Source organism: Aspergillus mulundensis (genome assembly GCF_003369625.1).
Source record: "Aspergillus mulundensis strain DSM 5745 chromosome Unknown scaffold_0, whole genome shotgun sequence".
In the NCBI taxonomy this organism is placed as follows: domain Eukaryota; kingdom Fungi; phylum Ascomycota; class Eurotiomycetes; order Eurotiales; family Aspergillaceae; genus Aspergillus; species Aspergillus mulundensis.
This window is the reverse complement of record NW_020797888.1, coordinates 2,440,241-2,455,744: the sequence shown is the minus strand read 5'-3', so window position 1 is coordinate 2,455,744 and position 15,504 is coordinate 2,440,241. Positions and strand designations below refer to the sequence as shown.

Below are 15,504 nucleotides of genomic sequence, written 5' to 3'. Positions count from 1 at the left end.
TAATGTTCGTATGGCTTATGAACCGAGGCATAGAGCCGCCTGTGCCTCGTTCATTTGTAATAGGTTTTCGATTAGAACCCATGCCTCAGACCATCGAGTGTAAAGTCACCTGGTCAGGTTGACACAATGTGATCTCCATTTGGAAGCTTCCGCGAGACCATCCGAGGCCCAAAAATTGGATTTTTGAGACTCTAGAATTTTCGGTTGTTTCGCAGGCGGAGCTACCCAGCGCCTGGAGCGGGTACTCACGAGTGAGATCAACACTTCGAGGTTCGGATCCGTGTTGATCAGTTTCTCGCGGCATCGAGTCACTCCGAGCCTAATATTGGTCATAGAGCGGCGGAGTCTGATGAGACAGGCGATATCACTTCGTGACTGACGACAACTGCTATCCAGCACAATGGAGTGCCCCATAAACCTGTTGCCCCTTGTTCAAAAAGTAAAGCTTGCAATCTAGCTGCATGTTTGAAGACTTCGGGAAAAGAAGGTCTGCAGATATATCTCCTGTGTTGTTTCCATGTGCACTTTTTTTTTGGTTCGGCTCAAAGAAATGTTTACGGCTCATATTTCAGATAAGAGGCCTCCTGCTTCGGCGAACTTGGCCTGGTATGCCTTCAGACTGGCCCACTGACGCAATTCTTCTTCATCGCGATCATGATCACTGAGATAGCTCATTGCCCGCCCCTGTGTTTGGGGACTAGACGGCGCTTTTGAACTCGGACCAAGACCTTCTAAGCGGACCAGCGTGTCTATAAAAGCAGACAAATACGCCTCCGCTTCCGCTTTGGTGAGCGTTTGTGGCCCGCTTGTGACGGGAGTAGTTGTCATTTGCGATTTAGACAAGTCCAACAAGGTAGATGCAATCTGGCGAATCTTGGATGTCTGAATTATGGTCAGTATGAGCTAGTATGTTCATGTCATTAAGGCAAACTTACCACGCTTGCGCCGTTAGGCTCCATGTTAATTTCGTTGACAGATTGTAAAAGGACAAAAAGGTCTCGGATCACAAGCTGCCGTTCCTCGACCATGATATTGCTGATGTGGTCGTTTGGGTTGATGCCATTGCTCCCTACTGGGGAATTGATAGGTGTAGGCTGGCGGCTTTGGGTTTGGTACATTTTCCAGGCTTCGTGCAGGCTCCAGTACTTCTCGACCAGGTACGAGCGAGTTGCAAGCTGGCTAGCATATATATTGGCCTTTTGTATCTCATATTGTATATGGCGGCGCGTCGAGGCGCCCGCGTCTTCGTGGCCAATCGTCATCTTGACATCCTCCTGATCTAGCGGTGCGCCCCCAGGTATGAATAAGGACAGCTCCTTTGGAACATTTGCTAGGGCCAATTTGCTTTTCTGTAAGCATTCGTATATCACGACCCTTTGTCGGTCCCAGTCAAAAAGTTGGCCTGCACCAAAAGCTGTTTCCCAGGCTGATATGGGATTATAGGAACTGTATACGCGCACGTTGGCATTGAAGCCCACTAGGCGGGAAACCTTATGAGCTGGCTGCTGTTCCATGTGAGTTGGAAAGATGTATTCATCGTCTACCTCTAAAGGTAGCGGGGGATAGCGTTCTGTCGGTGTTTCGGGAGGAACATGGATTGCTGAATCGTGAGATCCCATTTGCTGCAAGGTTCGATACCCGACCAGTGTCGTATAGAATAGACGGCGCCCAAGCTCCACTTCAAGAATACTGACCGGGGCTTCAGTTTCTTGTGAATGAAATGATGACGTAGAAGCCGGGCTCGTTGGGCCTGGAGGCGGGACGCGAGATTGAGGCAGGGTACAGAGATTATACACATGGATCATGGTCAAGCATTCTGCAAGGTAGACTCTACATGACCGAACATTCCAGATATATCCCGAGCACAGACCAAGAAAATAGCTAGTAGCGGCGTCGTATACAGTAGCGTTGCGGTCGAGGTATCCCGCTCCCCGCGCTTGAACAGCTATATCACGGCATCTCTTGACCAGGGCCGTAGAATGCGGGAATGCCGACCTCTCCTCCGGTTTCATATGCATTTTAGGTCTTCGTGGAAACGATGCGACAAGTGCGCCGATCATACCGGCGGTCATCGCTAAGAAGGTACTATGCGTAAGATCCTCTCTCCGCTCAAGGGCAGCGCGATATGTCGGCTCATGGGGAACTGGGATCAGGGGGTGTATGTATGTGAAGTAGTCGTCAATGAGTAGCAGGATGGTGGGCAGAGAGCAGATCGATTCCAGCGATAGTGCACTTGAGGTGGCCGTGGCCGAAAGGCCAACCCCCGACAACGAGGGGGATAATTGTGTAGATTGGTCCGGGGAAGGCGAATTTGAGCCAGCGTAGGGTGTCTCCCCGAGCTTCTGCTTCTTGAAAGCTTCAGCATGGCGATTTGGTGGGCCACGGCGTCGCGTTGGCCGCTCATAAGTGCATGGAATGCTCAGGCTCGCGCATGACCGACAGGGGGGACCGCTGGTGTCGCACTACCCCACGCTCTCCGAGTCAGTTCGGGGTAGCTTTCAATGGGGCGATCCCAATGTCATGTTACGTACCTTCACCTTTCTGATGCTGCAGGCATCGCAGGCCTTCTGTAGCCTAGTTCGTTGGTCCATTAATGTGCAAGTCGTCAAGAGGCCGTTTCCATAGCTTCAAGTGCTTCAGTCCGGTAAGTAGTCATGGTGGTGGGTCGTTGGCAGCTTAAGTAGCTGGGGAACCCCATTAGTGCATGATGAGGGGCATGTCGAAACTGCAGTTGGACATGGACGAGGGAGAGACGCCAGGAAGAAGAAAAAGACGGGGAAGGGGAGACTGGGGAGAGAAGAAGAAGAAGAGAGAGGAGGTTCTAGTATGCGAGATTTCTGGAACATTAATATTAAGGTTCAACCATTTACTAAGTTTGCGGAAGTCACGACCGAAATGCCGTACCCTTCCCAACTTCCAATTCCACTTCCACACCACCTGAACGCCTCTTCTGCTACTGGCTGCTATGCTGGTAGCTGCAGATCGGCTTAGCCAGATCCGGCACACGATCTCTTACCATGACCCATCACCACGACCCTACTATTGTTCATAACCTGGAGGCTCTGCTCTGTACGAGTATACAACCGAGGCAACATTGTGAACTTGATTGTCCAACTGGCTCTGAGCGGATGATCGACGACAAGCTGAGGAATCTTCAAGAGTGACCAGAATTACGTACCCACCCCAGCACGAGTACGAGAAATCTACTCTTCAGTCTTCACGAGTACATGCAAGCGCCCTAAACTCTATCGGACAGGAAGCCACTAAACCTTCGAATCTCTCGCCAGATGCTCGGCCGTTAGCTCGCCGAGAATCAACCCGCAAATTTCCCCGCCGATAAAGCAATAATGCGAGACCGACGATGCGTGAATTTACGGGGGCCTAGGCCGCATGACAAGACGCGAGACAGATAGCGGCAAGACTAAAAGTGATGCCCAAGGGCCCTGAGCTGACGCTTAAGTTCTTAACAGGAGTCGCTGTGGGGTTACCCCTGTTGTAACTTGTGGCAGTGCGGCCGCGGCTGCCTAGCGATTTTAGCAAAGGCTGGGCTGTAGGCTGTATCTAGCATTCGCCGTTCAACGGACGCGACACGATGATTATCATGGATGGAGTTCATCCCAAAACCGGACTTATCACTTTTCCGGCACATGGCACAATTTGATATCGGACTGCACAACCTTCCTGTGCGAGCAAATCACGTGGATTACAGCTCTCCCAGCGTGGGATGTCATTAAACGAGATGCAAGGCGAACAGGGAATCGTTCCTGCGAGAGGTAAATGCCTCGTCTCAGCCTGTCGTTCCTCAAGCTATCTGAAGAGTGAAACGACGAGCAACGTCATTGCAGCGCTACCAGAAGACCCCAACTGAACCACGATTGGAAGTTCAGCAGAGTTCCACGCCTTGTCTCATGTGGAACTGAGTTTGGGGCGCACAAATTTTACTGGGGCACATCTGTGCCCCGAAGGAGCAAAGTCAGAGTTCAAAATCAGTCTCCGTAATGCGAAATTGTACAGTGGTATTGGCCGAGGTAAGAAAAACAAATATGCTGAAACGCCGGGATATCACGCCAGAGTATCATCATTGTCACGATAGTGCGCATCTCTTTCCGGCCGTTCGCCCAGAAGAGGTCGTCGATTTTCGATGTCAACCACCCACATTGCCGCGCCGACCGCAGTCGACATCAGGAAAAACATAGAGAGGACAGGCACCAACTGCAGAATCAATGCCACGGTCCCAAATCTGCCACCGGTGTAAGCATTTATGAAAACATGCGCAGGCCTGCACTTACGTAGTATACTGCAACTGCCTCTTCCGGATTCTTTCCTTCCTCTGTTGCTTAGACAAGTCCAACAGCTGAAAGTACCGCCAGTGGTGAAACGGCCCGCCGCGGTAGCCGGTCAGGATGAGAAACATGGGAGTGCCCGCGACAGGAATAAAGTTCAATGGAAGCAGAAGAATAAACTCCAGGATCTGACGCAGAGAGAAAGGCGAGTACACTGCACTCTGTGTTGGCTTGCCCAGTCGCTTGACGACATCGTCGCCTTGCGGATATAGTACGCGAGAAGCCGCGACCAGATCACCCTGGCCCTCGCTTACCAGCACGGCATCGAATATATCCACGAGCGTCTCATCGACAAAGAACGCCTCGAACAGCGCGGCAACAATGGCGGCTCCTTCTCCCAGGACTAAGAAGGCACCGCTGATCCATGCTCCGGCGCCTTGGAAGATGGCCAGAAAGGCTACCTGCGGCAGGTATGTGAAGAAGAAAAGGATCGTATAGATGAAGGCTGAGAGTAGGATGATTGGTATTAGGCGGGTTTTGAACAGTGGCCAGAGGAATCGATGTGAGGCAAAATAGTAGATTCCCTAAAGCAGTCGGAGTTAACAGGAAGCTCTCAGACACAAGTTCTAGCCGCGAAGGAGCATACTCGAAGAGGATAAAGCCAAGCAGCTTTGCTGAGATCCCAGGCCATTACTGACAAGCGCGAGAGATATAAAAACCGGACCAAATCAACAGATAATAGCAAGCAAGTGTGTTGGTAGGTTAGTGTTGCCTGCTGACCTCATTGTTTGTATTGTGGAGAGAGGCTGATGCATTTATCGGCATTATGATTGGTGCCTTATCCATATCGATAAGATGCCGGCCTGGCCAGGCGGTGAGAATAAAGCTATATAAGGCCACAAATTTTTCCCAATTTATTTCCTTTTCCCAAATACTGATCACACCTTCTTATTCACTCTGAAGTCCTTATTTCTCAATGGATCATCTGGAGGGGAAATAGAAGGTCAGAAAGACTCCGCCGACTTACCCCAAATTCTTCTTCTCCCTCGTGGAGCGTTTGGAAAATTCTTCCGCGGTACATCTCGATCACATTGCTACCAATTTGTAAATCTTGGCCCTCTCAGTTGGTTCAGTCTGATGACGGTATACCTGTAGATCTATGTAGTAAAAGACGAATCAGTTGCTCTCTTTCTGGGGGTTATCTTGGTCATTGTCCATTGAGTGAGACTGCATGCACCTCGGGCAATCCGCTGCTTTCAGATCCCGACACGACGGTGCGGATTCACCATCTCCGGGTGCTCAATCCCTCGATTCCTACACGATTGCCTAGATACTAGGGCTGAACTCGTGCTCTTTTTCTGGTCCGGAATAACAGATTCCTCTGAGCATGGCCTCCTCAGACACCGAATCTAACTACGCCGTCTTCCGCGAGTGTGTTTCCAGCGTCATCATCGCAAGAAGCAAGCAGCATAAACCCAGCAAAACTAAGCGCAAAGCTTCTAGGATCAAGGCAGCCAAAAGAAAAGGAAATGCCGAGTCCACGGATGAATCTTCGGCGCCCAGCACACCTGCGCCAGCGGAGGAAGAGAACCCCGAGGAGTTAGCTGACTTCATTGATGTATTTCCCCGCTTCAATCTAATATACATCGCTGTAGCTGGGACAATGCTAACAACTATGCCAAACAGTTCATAGCAACAGAAATCTTCACGGCCCTCCCAGAACCACTGCAGAGTCTTTCCTACTCCGCAATCCAACATTCCCCCACCCTCTCAACAACCTACTCTATCCCCTTGGCTCATTCAACCCTCGAGTCCCTCTCCAACCCCCTGCCCAGCACAATAACCGACACACTCTCCACGTACACCCCGGATCTTGAGGCCCTATCGCTCCTCAACAAAATCCTAACGGATTATATTCCCGCCGTGACGCGCCCACCACCAGTCTGGGCGAGCACGCGCGCTGAGGCGTGTGAAATCTGCGAGCGCGACTGGATCCCACTCTCGTATCATCATCTGATCCCCAGGGGGGTGCATGATAAGGTCATCAAGAAGGGGTGGCATGATGAGTGGATGCTGAATAATGTTGCTTGGCTGTGTCGTGCTTGTCATAGCTTTGTGCATCGGATGGCAACTAATGAGGAGTTGGCAAGAGAGTGGTTTACCGTTGAGAGGATATTGGAGAGGGAGGATGTGAGGGATTGGGCGAGATGGGTTGGAAGGGTGAGATGGAAGGCTAGGTAGCTTTGTATCATTTAGTTTAGTTTAGTAATCATTTAGTTCAATCGTAGATTAGATGCTCAATCATAGATTATATGAAATGATGTACACTTCTATAATCCTCATGGTATCCGTAATAGTCCGCCATGCTATGGTACAGTCGCCAGTAACCAAACCCTAATATATGCCTTATACAAGATGGTAAAGATGGATGAATAAAAATACAGTGACATGATCAAGAGGGAGGGGAGAGGGAGATCAGAGTTGTCTCTTCTCCGAGATTTCTTCGTAGCTCTGGATTTGGTCGCCAACTGCAAACTCGGTCCAGTTCTCGAAGCCGATACCACACTCGGTATCTTTGCGCATCTCAGTAACGTCCTTTTTGACGTTCTTTAGGGATGTAATCGAGCCTGGAATCTGTTAGTAACGGCCCAACCGAAATAGCTGCGAGTGTATGCTTACCGTCATAGATAGTCTCCTGTCCTCTAATGACGCGAACCTTCTTACCCCGACTGATTACTCCGTTGCGCACCTTACATCCGGCAATGGATGTCTTCGCACGCCCCTTGAGAGAGATCTCGAAGACCTGCCCGATCTCGGCCTCTCCAGTGACACGCTGTGTTATCAAAGGGGCCAGCTGCTCGCTCAGAGTATCCTTGACTTCATCAACGAGTTTGTAGATGATGTTATGATCCATTATATTGACACCCAAATTCTGTGCCATCCGACTCATGGTGGGGTCAATAGGCATGTTGAAGCAGATTATATGGCCGTCGGCAGCGGCCGCAAGCTCAATATCAGACTCGCTGATGGGTCCCACTTCAGAGAGGAGCACTCTGGCATAAACTTCGTTGTTTCCAATGGCGGTTATCGAGTTCTCAACAGCTTCCGCCGATCCGTGAACGTCCGCCTTAACCACGAAGTTGACTGGTTTGGGACCAGAGGGTTTCTCTTCCGCAGGCTCTTCGTCTTCGGCAGCTTCTCTTCGTCGCTGGTCGAGCAGCTCACGGCGAGCCTCGTTAATGGCTGTCGTATCCTCGCCTAGCTTCTGACTCTCCTCTCTCTCTAGCCGGTACTCCACGACCTCCTTGGCATGTTGTTCGTCTTCCGCCTGCAGGAGCTCTGTGCCAGCTGTTGGGTTCTCTCTCCAGCCATCTATCTCGACTGGCGTTCCCGGAGTAGCCTCAGAGATGGAAATGCCAGATTCGTTCCGAAGTGTACGGACACGGGTCCACGTGTTGCCGGCGACCAGAATATCGCCAGGTCGGAGGGTTCCGCGTCGGATGAGGACGGTTGCAACACGGCCATAGCTCTTCGTGGTGCCTTCGATGACCCATCCTTCGACGAAGCCGTCTGGGTCGGCTCTATGATCCAAAACCTCGGAGAGAGTAATAATAGCTTCTTCGAGCTCTAGCATTCCTTGGCCAGTTTTTCCACTGACACCAATTGCCTGGACATCACCACCATAGTCTTCCACGTGGATGCCATGGGTGGAAAGATCTTGTTTGACCCTCTCAGGATTGACCCCTTCCTTGTCAATTTTGCTCATGGCCACAATGATGGGGACCTTGGCGCTTGTAGCATGCTTGATGGCCTCGACGGTCTGCGGCTTGACGCTGTCATCGGCAGCTACAACGAGCACCACAATATCCGTCACATCAGCACCACGTCGGCGCATGTCGAGAAAGGCCGCGTGGCCGGGCGTGTCCAAGAACGTTATCTTTTTACCAGACGGCATACTGACAGAGAACGCACCAATATGCTGAGTGATGCCTCCATGCTCCGATGCAACAACTGATGACTTGCGCAGCCAATCGAGAATAGTAGTCTTACCGTGATCTACATGGCCCATGATCGTGACGACTGGAGGCCTCGATGGCCACATAGATTTATCCTCTGGCTCAGGTGCGGCTGTTAGATCCTGGTCAGCGCCAGTGTCGAGGATAGGCTCGTAACCGAACTCGGCAGCGATCAGACCAGCTGTCTCGGCGTCAAGGACGTGGCTGTAAGAAACATCTTCGAAACCCATCTGCTCCATCTGTTCAACTAACTGTGCTGGTCGCATGCCAACGACATCGGCAAAATTGCTGACGCTGATAAATTCGGGAAGATAGAGCCGGCTCAGTTGAGGTTCTTCTACCTCTTTTGACCGTCTTTCTTTCTTCAACTTCTTTCGCTCCTCCCGTCGGCGATGATATTCCTCTACATCAAACTCTTCCTCTTCGATCTCTGATTCGCGCTCACGATGGTCTCCTCGTCGCTTTGATTTCTTGTCAAAATCATCGCGAGATTTCCACCGTCCCGGAGAAGACGACCAGGAATCCGTTTTATCCTCCAACGCTTCAGACCTCTCAGGCTTGCGAGACCTCATTTCTTTCAGTCGCCGGCGAAGCCCAGCATCTACTTCACCTGTCTCTTCTTCCATAGCCAATTTCGCTGCCATGTGCTGCCTGAGAGCCGACTGTCGAGGTTTATCATCGGCCTCGGCATCACGGGCGAACGTCTTGCGGATCTTGGTGGGCTTTTCGTGAAAATCCCCGGTCGAATATTCGAATGTCTCCCCACTAAGGTCAGTATATAGATCATGGCCCGTAGCCATGTCCCCTCTGGGCTCGATGCTGCCACCAGTTTGAGAGGCACGTGAAAGCTCCCTCGAGCCCATATTTGCATGTTGTCTCCGCGTTTTGCAACGTGGACAACGTCTATGTTTCCCAAAACAATTAAAACCACAACCGGGGCATGTCCAATCTTTAGGGATAGAGCCGCGAGGCTCTTCTTCTTGCAATGAAGATGGTCTTATTAGTCCAGGTCTCCGCGCTTTGCACATTGGACAAGCAATATACTTGCCGAAGCACTTAAAACCACAGTCGGGGCATTCCCAATCTTGGCCGCGCTGTGCCCTACTTAACCTTGGCAGGCGATGGACTTCGTGCTCCCTGAGGGGTTGAAGCTCCGAACTTTCTTTGTCCATAGAAGAAGGGAAACGATTCCTCCACGGCACACGGGAATCTCCTGTATTGAATTCAAAGCCGGGACGTCGGTATGGAATGGATTTCTGCGATGTCGATTCTTCCTGATTCCGTGATCGACGTTGGTTCGCAGATCTTAGCAAGCTGTCCCGAAGCGCCTGCTCCTCTGGAGTAAGAACCGAGGATTGATGTGTTGGCCTTGATGCCCACCTCGTACCAAAGCTAGGCGTCGTTGGCGAAGAAGCACCATCGTTCGCACCATTTGAAGTATTTGTGCTAGAACCACCGGGAGAATTTGCCATCAAAGCGTTCCGAACGGCCTGCTCTTCTGAACTAGGCGTCGAGGAATGGGATGCTTGCCTTGCTGCCCAGCGTGAACCGAATCTCGGCACCGATGTGAAAGAAGCGGAATCTGTTGTCCCATTTGTCGTATTCGTACTAGAAGGGCCACGAGACTTAGCGATCAGGGCGTCCCGAACGGCCTGCTCCTCGGGACTAAGACTCGCCGACTGAGATGTTTGCTTCGGTGCGAAGCGAGAACCGAACCTCGGGGCTGATTGTAAAGCGTCCGAGGAGCCGGCTGTTGGGTTCGATCCAGAGGTACTGGGAGCCTTTGCTATCAAGGCGTTCCGGACGGCCTGCTCCTCCAAACTGAGAGCCGCGGGCTGTGTTGTTTGCTGGCGCGCCCATCGAGATCCGAACTTCGACGCCGAGTTCTGGGACGTTGGAAATTCGGTTACGCCATCTGGATTACCGGAAGAAGAGTGTTCGGAGGAGTTGAGTCTAGAAAGGGCGGGGTGGAAGCATCGTCGCGGATGATAAGATACTGTAACATCTCGTAGTCGGGCTGTACCGGGCCAATCGACGGGACGACGACGGGAGAGCTGTGAAAGACAGGTCAGCAAGTTTCAAGCGGCAGTTGTATTATAATGGAGAGACATACCTGCACAATGGTCCGCCGTTGCATAGTTGGCGGCCTCTTGTCGTCGTTTTCCTCGGATGATCTCCAGAGCTCCGGCAAAGCGCAGGAAAAGAACCCAAAACTCCGCCGTGGCTCTGGTTTCCCGCCACCAACTCACGTGCAGCCCAATCAAAGGGCCTCATTCCTTGGTGCGGGCGCTGAGATGGTAATTCCTGATAAGCAGCTCATCTGGTCCAGTTCCTTGCAGGAGCCCTTTCTCTCGTTCGGTCTCTTTGGTTTCTAGTTCTGTCCTTGTGGTCAATTCCTTGTCACATCCTCAATTACTCAGCCACGAATTCAGGAACAGAATGGAGCCTCAAGAGATCTTGGAACACGAAGGAGGAGGCGCCCTGCGTACAATCAAGGATCTATCAGCGGGCGCGGCCGGTGGAATCGCACAGGTACTTCTTGGTATGTGAACTCCAAAAGGGCTCTTTCTGTTTTTTTTTTTATCTGCTCTTCTTCTGTCGCCCCTGCCCTGATTGACCGCAGACCCCCGCTCAAGAGTATTGTATTGAGAAACCCTAGTGCGGGGAATCAATTGCTATTGTCAAAAGCTCCAGTCTTGTATAAAGGTTGTCGCTAACATATGAACAGGCCAACCATTTGGTATATACTCCAATTCAGCATTGTCCCTACCACCTCTAACTTCTCAGATATCGTCAAGGTTCGACTTCAAACAACGACCCAATACTCGAGCGCTCTCGATTGCGCTTCCCAAATCCTGAAGAATGAGGGCCCCCTCGCTTTCTACAAGGGGACTTTGACACCCCTCATCGGAATTGGCGCATGCGTGAGCCCTCCACGACCACTTTCTCTACATCCACGCTCACATGCATTAGGTCAGTGTCCAATTCGGAGCCTTCCACGAAGCCCGCCGGCGGCTAGAGGAACTCAACAGGAAGAAATACGCCGACAGCACCCTCAGCTACGGCCAGTACTACCTCGCAGGTGGCTTCGCAGGAATCACAAACTCCGTCCTCTCCGGCCCTATCGAGCACGTCCGTATCCGTCTCCAGACCCAGCCCCACGGCGCAGGGCGCCTCTACAGCGGACCCCTCGACTGCATTCGCAAACTTACAAACCAGGGCGGTTTCGCTAAGGGCCTCTACCGTGGTCAAGCTGTCACTTACCTGCGTGAAATCCAAGCATACGGCGTGTGGTTCTTGGCATTCGAGTTTTTGATGAACCAGGATGCAAAGCGCAACAACGTCAAGCGTGAGGATATCTCTAGTATCAAGGTCGCGACATACGGAGGATTAGCGGGCGAAGCGCTTTGGCTATCTAGCTATCCGCTGGATGTCGTGAAGAGCAAGATGCAATGCGATGGGTTCGGCGCGCAGCAGCAGTTTAAGAGCATGAGAGACTGCTTTAAGAAGACGTACGCGGTGGAGGGACTTGCAGGTTTCTGGAAGGGTATCGGGCCGACTTTGCTGAGGGCTATGCCCGTTTCAGCGGGAACATTCGCTGTGTATGTTCCTCTATCCCAACGGGCTGACCGTGATTTGCTGACTTGTATAGTGTCGAACTTACCATGAGGGCTCTGGGTTAGACATATATACATATAGAACGGTTTCTTTTCAGTTTAGATATCCCATCGGCTTATTCAGCAATGAGGAAAAGTTCATCCTAGACCTCTCATACTTGTCACTAACTTTTACACCGCTGTTCGCAAATACTGCCCAGTCAGTATCTATATGATATAAAATAGTTTAGACCTCAAATAAAACCTATTCATACAATGTCCATACAGTATCTATACATACAAATCGATTAACTCCAAAAACAATAACGAGAGGACACACGTCAGTTCTCGAAGAAATCCTGTCCTTCAGCCTGCTGTGGTGCATCGCGTTGTACAGCTTTTTTCTCCATAGGCTTCTTAGCCTGCTGCAACCTCCTCTGGTGACCAGCCTCCCCAGCCCGTCCCAGAACACCCGCAATGAGAGCAATGGAACGCAGACTGTCATCGTTCGCGGGAATTGGGTACGTGAGTTTTGTGGGGTCCGCATCCGTATCAAGGACTCCAATTGTAGGGACATTGTTCAGCCCACATTCATGAAGCAATGGTTCATTCTCGAGCGGGTTGAGACAAACGACTAGATCCGGCTTGAGGATGGCTCGGTCAGCAAGTGACTCCTTGAGGTCCAATTGCTCCTCATCGATCGCGTTCACAACCTTCTGTTGGCATTTGCCGAGGATCTGCTCGCCGTTCGTCAGAGATCCCGGGATCCAGCGCTCGAAAATGTGGTAGCCGTGCGACAGTTCTGCCGCACGAACGACGATGCGTTTCTGGTCTGGCCGTGTGCCAGCAAAGAGAATCAGACCGCCACGGGCGGCAACTTCCTCAACGACCTTGGCGGCACGCCGAAGATAGGCGGCTGTGACATCGAGAGAGATAATATGGATGCCATCACGGATACCGTAGATGTAGCGCGCGTTCCGAGGGTTCCAACGGGAGGTGGTGTGGCCGAGGTGGGTTTGATTGGCGAGGAGGAGTTCGAGGGTTATGTCGGAGGGAGAGGGAGGGTTGCGGATAAGGTCCTCTGGTTTGTAGATCTTCGAGATTGAACTTCCGAGGCGCTGGAATTTTGAACCTAGGCAGGTGTTGGTAAGTTAAAACGGTAAGCTCGAAGAGACGAGTCCGACATACGTCGCTGAACTTCCTGCGAGACTTCCTTCTTTCGTGCTTCCCCGACGCGCCCAGAGCCCGGTTCTGATATGGGACGGTAAACTATTGTCTGAGCCGGCGTTGGTGTCTCTATCTTTGTCGACGAAAATCTTCTGGGAATGAAGGCCTGGCGGTTGAGAGCGAGAAGCTGGCGGCCTGGACAAGCCTGGATTAGCATGGAAATCCTGGGCCATTGGAATGCAGAAGCACCTACTTTGCCGCGCACATAAGTGTCGTACAATCATCTTTCAGTGTGGTTGAGGAGCGTTTCGTCTGATGGCGTTTCGCAGGAGTTCGTTTCTCCTGTCCGAACTTTTGATGCGGGCTTGGCATTATCTCAGGCAACAGTTGATGCCTGATCTGGCTACTCGGTACCTACTCCGTATATCTCCCCGATGTACTCCGTATACTCCGCATCGTCTTTACCATACCACAAGCTTTTGAACTTGATTCCAAATTAGAATAGTGCGTGACTTGTGTTTATTATGCATGACACTTAAAACTCGAATATATGTTAGAACTTGCGGCTGTATGCCATTAGTTATAGGATGAATCCTCGCTCGACCATTCAATTCTTCCCTAACTTTTACAACCGATGGAAACCAACGACACCGACAACTGGTCAATTACCTATCTTTGCCAGCACATTGTCTTGCCACTCTTGTTCAGGCAGCACAGTGGAATAAGCAAGCTCGTAAAGAGTCTTGACTATTATCTATACAAAATTATGGTCGCCGTGACAAAATAGTCAGCAATGGCATAACCCCGGTCTTGTCCGACAACAACATAAAGGAGCAAAATGACAGATAATCACAAGACCCCCTTCTGGTAGCAAGATTCCCTGTCCAACGTCTTTCTCGCAACGATGTTACAAATTGTCCAACTCCTCGAAAGTTCTACATCCCTTTTACCTGCTGAACTACATCAGGCGCGCGGACAAGAAGATACCTTATTACACCGATTCTTTGGCTTCATCGAACATTGATTTCAGATCATGGTTCCGTGCAATAATTCATTGAGGATTCTATTTCGTGGGTGGTGAGGGTTTCAGTGGTCGGGTTCCAAAGCGCCTTGAGTTCGACGAGCTCTACCTGGACCATCTTCTTCCGCGTGAGATTGCCCTAATTTACTGTTTACTCCAGGGCTCGCAGGATGAAGGGATCATGCACGTGAACGAGAACATGTCTTCCAGCATGTCTTCAGTCCTCCGCGTCTCTCAAAATAGAGAGGTGGATAAAATCCATGTCAGTGACTTCTACAAAGTAGCCCCTGGCGAGTTCTCCCATACTACCTGTTGAGATACAGACCTGAAAGCCCAGACAACGGCGAACATCATTGAAGTGTGTATGAATCCATGCACAGGGTTTATTCTAGACCCCTGAATTGGCGAAGCTACCTCACCGGAGGCCAGATTATAAGAGAAACATTGATGCCTGACTGGTGCTCTTACGTTGGCTACCATCTGGGTTCCTCCAGCCTGCTACCATATGGAAGTCTTGCCACGCCATGTCTGATCAGTAACAGTCAGGGCTATCTCGATGTCTATGTAGAAGATTGCTATGATGCAGATCTTCAGTCTCGACCGGCTGATGTAGCGAGATGCGAATGGCCTCGTATTTAACAAAAAGCGCTCAATGGCATCACTTCAGCCGCGCCAGAGGGTGTAGAGCGGAGTGTGGAGTCCACGCGGAAGAATTGGGATCCGTTGAAGTTCAGATATGCCCAACAGGGGGTCATAACAGAGAGGCTCGTGTGCCACATGGCTTTACAGATGGTGATAGCGGATTGAGCAATCATCACTGGCAGGAGCTAAAAAGCCTCGATACCATGGCCATGGACGAGCCCCGGTCTCGAATTTTCCGGCAAAGGCCCATGACCATGACGCTGAATTCTTGTGATGAATGTCAGAGATATATTGGTGTACACTGTGTGAGGATGTGCAACTCGGCGCGAAGCAAGTTCCATGTCCGGATGCTACAGTCCGTCTTGAGTCTCTCGTGAAGGCTGGGCAGTGATCGCGTGGTTATATTGCTTGCAGGGCACGCCAAGGGGTTCGGAATGAAGGAGCGAGGCCGCGAGAGCGGGTAGTACTCCGTACAACAGGATAGGCATAAGCCACTGGCAGGCATGGTTTTGATAGAAAAGTCCGTCTGGGCGGAGGCACACGGTGTAACGTCTCTGCCGTTGTGATTAGACCCGAGTACCACCGTTACACGGTCACCTCGTCGCACAACTATCACCCCATACTCTTGCTGCGCTGGTAGATTCGCCCAAGGCATCTGGCCAGTCGCCAGCACGGTGCAATAGATGAGGAACCATGTCTCATCCAAATCGCCCCAAGAAAGCGAAGTTCATTAATCCTACAGTTAGATTATTCGGCTGACACCCGATCAGCAGAAATGG

General features: G+C 51.2%; 6 protein-coding genes across 6 annotated transcripts; 2 read left to right on the top strand and 4 right to left on the bottom strand.

Annotated features, from left to right (window-relative positions):
* Positions 1–561: 561 nt before the first annotated feature.
* On the bottom strand, positions 562–2,591 carry DSM5745_00591 (uncharacterized protein; the record flags this gene model as incomplete). The annotated part of the gene is made up of 3 exons (XM_026742607.1): positions 562–882; positions 936–2,462; positions 2,532–2,591. The coding sequence occupies 3 exons, from the start codon at positions 2,589–2,591 to the stop codon at positions 562–564; spliced, it is 1,908 nt and encodes a 635-aa protein (XP_026608452.1).
* A 1,471-nt stretch (positions 2,592–4,062) lies between these two features.
* Positions 4,063–4,974, bottom strand: DSM5745_00590 (EI24 domain-containing protein; the record flags this gene model as incomplete). The annotated part of the gene is made up of 3 exons (XM_026742606.1): positions 4,063–4,240; positions 4,290–4,744; positions 4,930–4,974. The coding sequence occupies 3 exons, from the start codon at positions 4,972–4,974 to the stop codon at positions 4,063–4,065; spliced, it is 678 nt and encodes a 225-aa protein (XP_026608451.1).
* A 696-nt stretch (positions 4,975–5,670) lies between these two features.
* On the top strand, positions 5,671–6,524 carry DSM5745_00589 (HNH endonuclease; the record flags this gene model as incomplete). Its single annotated transcript, XM_026742605.1, has 2 exons — positions 5,671–5,901; positions 5,970–6,524. The coding sequence occupies 2 exons, from the start codon at positions 5,671–5,673 to the stop codon at positions 6,522–6,524; spliced, it is 786 nt and encodes a 261-aa protein (XP_026608450.1).
* A 234-nt stretch (positions 6,525–6,758) lies between these two features.
* Positions 6,759–10,436, bottom strand: DSM5745_00588 (translation initiation factor 2; the record flags this gene model as incomplete). Its single annotated transcript, XM_026742604.1, has 3 exons — positions 6,759–6,910; positions 6,963–10,353; positions 10,413–10,436. The coding sequence occupies 3 exons, from the start codon at positions 10,434–10,436 to the stop codon at positions 6,759–6,761; spliced, it is 3,567 nt and encodes a 1,188-aa protein (XP_026608449.1).
* Positions 10,437–10,738: 302 nt separating this feature from the next.
* On the top strand, positions 10,739–11,982 carry DSM5745_00587 (putative mitochondrial carrier protein (Ymc1); the record flags this gene model as incomplete). Its single annotated transcript, XM_026742603.1, has 5 exons — positions 10,739–10,841; positions 11,028–11,039; positions 11,087–11,223; positions 11,273–11,901; positions 11,952–11,982. 5 exons carry the CDS (start codon positions 10,739–10,741, stop codon positions 11,980–11,982), a joined length of 912 nt encoding a protein of 303 aa, XP_026608448.1.
* A 254-nt stretch (positions 11,983–12,236) lies between these two features.
* DSM5745_00586 (mitochondrial 37S ribosomal protein uS2m) lies at positions 12,237–13,346 on the bottom strand (the record flags this gene model as incomplete). The annotated part of the gene is made up of 3 exons (XM_026742602.1): positions 12,237–13,027; positions 13,084–13,257; positions 13,316–13,346. 3 exons carry the CDS (start codon positions 13,344–13,346, stop codon positions 12,237–12,239), a joined length of 996 nt encoding a protein of 331 aa, XP_026608447.1.
* Between the last annotated feature and the right edge of the window lie 2,158 nt (positions 13,347–15,504).